This window comes from Hordeum vulgare, chromosome 1H (assembly GCF_904849725.1).
Source record: "Hordeum vulgare subsp. vulgare chromosome 1H, MorexV3_pseudomolecules_assembly, whole genome shotgun sequence".
Classification (NCBI taxonomy): Eukaryota; Viridiplantae; Streptophyta; class Magnoliopsida; order Poales; family Poaceae; genus Hordeum; species Hordeum vulgare.
In genome coordinates this window covers 58,101,149-58,108,751 of record NC_058518.1, presented here as the reverse complement: position 1 = coordinate 58,108,751, position 7,603 = coordinate 58,101,149, and the positions used below count along the sequence as shown (strand labels likewise).

Sequence of the window (7,603 nt, the reverse complement as noted above, 5' to 3'; positions counted from 1 at the left end):
GTTCTCTGTCTTGTGGCCTTCATATGTGCACTGTGGTTACTTTCTTTGTTTCTATAACTGCTGCTGCTTTTCTTTGCCTCTTTTATTCAATTTGTACCTATATTACTTCTCCCTTTTGTATATTCACAATTTTGTCACTCCAGATAGGCCTGCTCATCTTGCTGGAGCATTTGTATATTCACAATTTTGTTCCTGTAGATAGTCCTGCTGATCCTGCTGAAGCACCACAACGTCGTCTAGATATTCGTCAGGGGAAGCGTCCCGTTGAAGACAATCCATATACCAAAAGTGTCCCCCCCCCCCCCCCCCCGGCTTCTGCAGGTCCACTTCTTCTTCTCTTTGTTCTTTTTGTCATGTTTAAACTTTCCGTTTGCACCTCATGCTCATACTTCTCTGTTTTCTTATGCTTTTGACAGCATGCGCATCTTCTCCTATTGTTGTCCAGCGCAATTGTTCTACATTACCGTTTTCATCATTTAGGAGTGCTTTATTGCAACGACCAGTCCATACTCCGCTGACCTCTGGACCATCATTTATGTCTTGTTTTCGAACTGTAAGATGTGCCTATCCAACATCATTGGGTATGTCCCGTTTAGTTTAATTTTTCCCGCTCTTTGAAAATTTTCCTCCCTATTTAATTGGTATGTTTCTTCTTTTTGCACGGTTTTCTCTGCCGTATGTTCATCTTCTTCAAGTTGGATTGAATTGGAGAAAGGGAAAATTTATTTGGAAACATCGACCGGGCAAAATTAGAAGTATGAACTTTCCTACTATTCATATTGACCATCTTACTGTTTACATGCTTCCTTCTCCTTGCTAATTTAATTGATGCTCATGGTTTTGTTTTTAGTTAAAAAACTTGCGCCTCTATTTTCCAAAGATCACATTGATTTCCTGAAAGATACATACTTTTAGCCTTTTCTCACGGTGTGACATCCAGTTCATCATTTTTCCTATAAATATTGTCGATTAAAAAAGAAATTTTAATGTTACGTGCTTATTTCTTTCCCAAGACAAAAATGTGTGCTTAGAATCTGCCAAATTATGAACATAGATACAATGTATTAAAGCCAGATGATCATTACCATTTGCACGATATATGTCCTGACAGTGTTGGAAACCTACTTATTTATTATCATTTGTAAATCCTGTGTTGTTTCTTTTTGGATGGCAGCAACTGTTCACGGACGTTCATAGTATGGAGGCCCTGAGTACATATGTGGTAATTGCAATGCGTTGTATTAGTTTCAAGAACGTTCTAAGGGTGTTCATGATGGAAGGTTAAATTTGCCAGTTTACAACGATTGCTGCATTCTGGGAAAGTTCCATTACCTAAATTTCCTGATTGTCCTTTTCCATTGAAGGAGTTGCTTAGATTTGATGGTGATGATGCTTCATATGGATTCTGAGGTTGATTAGACATTACAACTCTATGTTCTGTTTTACCACTCTTGGTGCTCATGTTGATGAAAGTGTTAATATGGGAAACGAACCACACGTCTTCAAGATGGGTGGTTCGGTCTATCATGTATTGGTTCTTTGATACCTGCAGATGACCAGGCTCCTAAGTTTGGTCAGTTATATATAGTTGAACTAACTGTAGACTCAGGCTATGCTCTTGTGGATAAATTCATGGTCCATGGACCGTGTGGAGAACATAATGTTAGACGTCCATGTATGAAAAATGGATCATGTTCAAATGGTTTCCTAAATAATTTAATGATGAAACATTGATTGATGAGAAGGGTTTCCTTGTTTATCGTAGACGCTATTTAGGTCACCTTGTGGTCAGAAAGAGGGGTATGCCTACAAGATTTCAGGCACATGTAAATATCGAATGGTGCAACAAAACAAATCTGCTAAAATATTTCAGCATATGTTTTAGTGTAAATCATTCATACCTCGAGGAGAACTGACCAAGAAATGAAAATTTGAAATTTATACAATGTTCTTATCTACACAGGCCACCACCTCAAGGACTTGCTACAGAACAAACACCTATCCTTACCAATACATATAGGCAATACAACATAAACAATTAAGCGAAGACCCTCCTAACTCCAAAACACAAAGATGTCCCTACTAATAACTTGACCACAAAACAATATAAACAACACTAATACATATAGGCATTCACTGTCAAGAAACCTCCGCGCCATCCCCCTGCTAGTAACTGTCATTCGTGTAAAAAAACACCTTTATATTATAAAACAAAGAGAGTACGGTCGAATGGGACAGAGGGAGTACGGTCTCACTTCAAGTCGAATGGTACAAGCTACAAGGTGCCAAGGAAATCCTGATACAAAATTATCAAATTAAAAAACAAGACACCACACGAGGAGCAAGGCCAACATAACATCAGAAATTCGTTGTTGGCCGCCAGCGAGCCGCCAAGCATAAGCACAGGAGCGGCAGAACCACAACTAAAAGAAACCTAAGAACCAACAACCGACGAACTCGCGGCTACTGGATGAAACAGGGAGCATATATAGTAAACAACAGCTCATTAAGCTCAAAACATACATCAGCTCGTCAGGGACGTGATTATCTACAATGTATTATTGTGCAGCAAAGATGTAGTAGTACATTTGCCAGACAAAACAAGTTGTAGTAGTACAGGTCTTGTAAATACCAACCTGAATCAGGTCCAGGTTCGTATCAGTTCATGCCCAGATCGCCATCTCCGAGGAAGCCTGCCACTATGGTGCCAACATCACCCAAGCCTACACCAATGCAGATGGGACTGTTCTTCTGTACAGAGCCCTCACTCCGAAGCCGCACATTTGGGCCCAGACCGCATTTCCCCAAGCATTTGCATCCGACCACCGTGCCGCCCATGCCAAGCTCCGTCTCAAACTCCTGCAGGACGGCAAGCGAGCCCGCCTTCTTGCATTTGCCACCCATGCAGACCTCAATTCTGTTCAGCACTGGTTTTTCAACAACCGCAATGCTGGTGGCAGTGCACTCCGTCGCATTTGCAGACCCGGAGAAGATCTGAGCTTCCAGTGCAACGGAGTCTGGGATTTGAGGCACTATGATGGGGAAAACTGTGCTTGCAGGTGGTGTTCGAGGCGCAGAAATGGTGGCACAGCGGCTCATTCTGATGACTTCCCCTTCACACTCACTGTTGCTGGACTCCGATGAACATGAGCTGTCTTCATCCTTGCAGGAATTCAGTGTGGCCATCCTCTTCTCTTCCTCCTTTTTCATCTTCATGGCCTTCTTTGCAGCTTTCTTTTGTTCCTTTTCCTTCTTCTTCATGGCTTTCATCGCAGCCTTGTCAAAATCCATTGCCGGAGCTCTTGCGATGTTGGATGCCGTAATTTGGGGCACCGACATTGACATCACCATTCCTTGCTCAATTGCAGGCATCGATGTGGTGGCAACACAGCTCATTTTCATGGATTGCTCTTCCTCACACTCACTCTCGCTTGATTCAGAGGAGCCGTCTCCACAGTTCATCGTGGCCTTCTTGGCTTCCTTCTGCTGCTTCTTCAGTGCTTTCATCGCAGCCTTCTCCTCTTTCTGCTTCTTCTTCAGATCGTCCTCTGCATCCTTCATCTGATTCAACTCCTGGAGCAGCAGCTCAGTTGCTTCCTGTATTCATAGCTCCCCACAGATCAGAGCTAGACTTTATCATAATTCGCACAAAAAGTACGCTACAAACCAGCAAGCTAATTACCACCAAATTCATGTTCAACCAAAGCACTGTGCTAACATGTACAAACCGTTTTCCAGAATTAACAAGAAACAGAAGGAATCTAAGAGCATGTTCGGTAACCCTCCAGCTCCGTAAAATACGGGAGCAGATGGAGCGGCACTTCTACGACTCTCGGAAAATACGTTACGGGCTGCCCGCTCCGCTCCGGCCGCTCCAGGAGCGGAGAGCTGCCGAACAGGGCCTAAATCTTTATGTTTAGCTATATATAAGGGGGGAATGAGTAGTGTTTATGTTTGAAACCAAATCAAACATTGCATCAGCATCATTCAAATCCTTCCGCAAGAGCTAATCGCAATAAAACACTACAAATATTTAAATGCTTCTTCGAGCAGCGAGACTTGTCAACCCTAATACGAAGCATAAATGGAGAACAAAACCGAAAAAATCGACAGATGACGAGGAGGGAGGCAGAGGGCTCACCGAGAGGATCTTCTCCTTGGCCGGGTCGCCGGCGACAAGGCCCATGGCCCGGAGCTTGGTAAGGTCCCTCGCCGCCGCCTCCACCGCCTTCCGCGGCACCGCCTCGTAGTACCTGAGGTGCGCCTCGTCGGCGAATCCCCCGCCTATGCCTCCGCGGCCGACGCAGGACACCCTGGACGGCATCCCCCTTCTCCTCTCCCTCGGTACCACCGTATACGCCGACGCCAACGATCGCCGGAGGGCAGCAGCGCCGGTGGCGGTGAGCTCCATGGTGCGTTACGGCGAGATCCCTTTCCCCGTTCCCCGTTGCCCTTTTTCTCCACCTCCCAAATCCGTCTGCGCGTTTAGATGCTTCGTCACGCCTCTTTGCGTACGAATTTACAATTATACCCTTCGGGCACACGTGGCCCGTCGTGTCCCATGCATTGCCTGTCAAAAAAAACAAAGATGGAAAAACGAGGTCAGAAACAGAGATTTTTTCCAACATCTTTATCTTTATCTTTACCTAATAATACCGAAGGGGCTATTGCTTCTCCAAGAAAACCGTCGTATCAGTTTTATAAAAAACCCTCGTATTTTATGGTAATTGTCGTGGGTATAAGCCTGACAGTAGATGTGTAGGGTACGAATGAGATGGACAGAGTCCTAGCTACGGCGAGGTTGTATGAGTTCAGACCCTCTACGGTGGAGGTAACAGCCCTACGTCTCAGTGCTCTCGGAGCTTGTTGCCGAGTGTAATATGGAATACAATGATTTGCTAACCCTTCTACCAGTGGGGGAGGACGGCTTATATAGAGTGCGATGCCCTCCACAACGGTTCCGGTATAAGGGCGGAGTAGTGGGGATTGAATGCATACGTTACAGATAACGTATGCTCTAAATGCTAATAAATGCATCCGGAAACGTACGACCGTTTCCCTCCAGGGAGGTTACGATGTACCGAGTGTATCCAGTCGGTTAGCTTGGTATTCTCCGAATGCTAGTATCCGACTGGATGATATAGGACCTGTTGCCGACTGGATAATGGGGATTCCTTAATTCAGTCGGGGTAGACTTAGGGTCTTGTCCTTTGTGTGGGGTAGTCCTTGGGTAGGACCTGTATGGCAGGCCTATGACCCTACCCTAGGACTATGACCCCATCATTAGTCCCCGAATGGATTGGGGTTGAAACGACGAAGCGGTGCTTGAAGTTCGGATCCGACTGGATTAGATTCGGCTTGGGCGTAGCTTGCCTCTATCCATTTTACCTTTTCTGACCAACGATCCGAGTGGAAGTGCTTGCGAAACCGACTGTCGGGAGCCGAGTGTTTCCGCGGCATCTTTTGACGCGACCGGTCAACTGACAGCGGCGGATTTTCCGGGATCTCAAATTTCGGGTTCCGCACGCTCAGCGGGGACGACGTCAGCGCACTCGAGTAGCGCCTGACGCCTCGATACTCGCGCCTTCAAGTCCTCCACTGATATCGCCGCGGCCGGTCGGGCGGATAAGGTTTCGGGGCCACCCGCCAGTGACCCAGTCGGAACCCTATTTAAATCTGGGCGACGAGGCTTCTTCGTTACGCTCGCCGAATCTTTCGCTCTCGCCTGCTCCGTCTTCCTCGCCACCTCCAGCGCTCCAACACTCCCTCCTTCTCCTTCCTCTCGAGAGTTTGCCGTCGCCTCCATGACCAAGGGTCAGACCAGCAAGATGGAGGCGAGGAAGAAGAAGGGCAAGGCGGCGGCGCCTGCTCAGCGGCGGCAGCGGCCGCTGCTGGCGGGGTGGATCCAAGGAGACTTCCTCCCCTCCACGGTGACGGAGGGAGATCTGCTGCAGCTGGTGGAGCACGGAGCGCTCGTGCACAAGTCCTGGAGACTGCCGGCGGAGGACGAGGTCGAGCCAGCGCCCCGGGAGGGGGAGCGCGTCCTGCTCCTCAGCCATGTCCACCGAGGTTTTTCTTTGCCCCCGCACCCTTTCTTCAAAGGCATCATGAATCACTTCGGTGCCCAACTTCACCATTTCCCTCCGAATGCCATCGCGCACCTTTCTGCCTTCATAGTCTTATGTGAGTGTTTTATCGGTTGCCCTCCCCATTGGGGTTTGTTCAAACACATCTTCTCCGCCCGATCCCAAACCATCAAACGACTTAGCCAGTCGGATGATAAGACGCACCTCCTCCAGCTCTGTGGGGGTTTAGTATTCCAGAAGAAGAGTCGGAGTAGCTATCCTGCTCTCCAGTTAAGTGAGTCGTTTAGGAACTGGCAGTCGACGTGGTTCTACTGCCAGGATATCGCCTGTCCGAATGCATCGACTGGTCTGCCTCCTTTTAGTCTAGACCGGCCCGCCCCGCCTAAGCAGCCCGCGCTCTCGAAGGCGGAGAAGGACGACGTCCAGCCCTTGGTTGAGGCACTCGTGGACGTCGTCAGGAGGGGGGTGACCGGTATAGACCTGCTGGGAGTCTTCCTTGGTCGCCGGATCCAGCCTCTGCAGGCTCGTGACCATGCCATGTGGCATTACACGGGGCCAGAGGATTCCACTCGGACCAATGTTGTCGGCGTGACTGAGGAGAGGGTGACCTCGTGGGTGCTCCAGATCACGGGCCCCTGTGAGAATCGCAAAGGATCACGACGAGTGAAGCCCTTCTGCGCGGATAATCCTCCACCGAATCAGGTGAGAGACTCTTGTCGAGTGCTCCTAACTGTCTTAATCTTGTCGTTTGCTTGAATCTCTGTGTGATGTTTGATGTCACCGACTGAATTTTATGCAGGAGTGGACCAACTGGTTTTCTCCCGTCTCGAACGGGAATTCGGCCGAGGAGGAGGAGGGTAGCCAGGAGGGCAGCATGGAGAGCGCTGAATATGTCTCCGACAGTGGGGAGTTGGAGGAAGAGTCCAGCGAGGAGGAGGAAGAAGACGAGGAGCAGGACTCGCCACCCCCACAACTGGAGCATCGGACCAAGCGCCGACACGAGCCTGTTGTCGCCTCAGCTCCTCCCGCGTCTTCGAGTGCTCCGCCTACTCCTCCAGTGGTCTCGAGTGTTCGAAGCGCTAAGAGGACCCGGGATGCCGCCGCTGAGCCTGCGGGCCAATCTTCTAAGGCGCCCAAGCCGAGTGGGCCTAAACCTCGGAAGGCTCTGCCGCGAATGAGGGTCGCTGTCCCCGTCACCTCCACGTAAGTGTACTCAGCTTTCAGTTTTTTCTGATATCCGAGTGAACTACTGCTTACTGGCCGACTGGATCTCACTCGACAGGGTCGCTACTTCTGCCACCTCCCCGGCGCGTCAGGAAGACGACCCCATGGACACGGACAACGTCGTCTCGTCTCAGCCAGGTGCGTTGTAGGAACGTTGAGTGTTTTATACCATCGCTTCTTTCTTTTTCTGAGACCTCGTGTCATTCGGCCTGTCAGGGGCGATCTGCCTGGATGAGGGCGACCAGGGGAGAGCCGACCCAGCGGTGGAGCCTGTTCTTGAGGCTGCTCCTCCC

General features: G+C 49.2%; 1 protein-coding gene and 1 long non-coding RNA gene across 2 annotated transcripts; one reads left to right on the top strand and one right to left on the bottom strand.

The window, feature by feature from the left end:
• The first annotated feature begins 421 nt into the window (after positions 1-421).
• Positions 422-1,661, top strand: LOC123407000. Its single transcript, XR_006612515.1, has 3 exons — positions 422-581; positions 696-755; positions 1,175-1,661. It is a non-coding gene; the product is annotated as an uncharacterized LOC123407000 (long non-coding RNA).
• An 826-nt stretch (positions 1,662-2,487) lies between these two features.
• On the bottom strand, positions 2,488-4,499 carry LOC123423198 (diacylglycerol O-acyltransferase 3). Its single transcript, XM_045107805.1, has 2 exons — positions 4,142-4,499; positions 2,488-3,597 (listed from the first exon to the last, which is right to left on the bottom strand). The coding sequence occupies exons 1-2, from the start codon at positions 4,409-4,411 to the stop codon at positions 2,659-2,661; spliced, it is 1,209 nt and encodes a 402-aa protein (XP_044963740.1). The 5' UTR covers positions 4,412-4,499; the 3' UTR covers positions 2,488-2,658.
• Between the last annotated feature and the right edge of the window lie 3,104 nt (positions 4,500-7,603).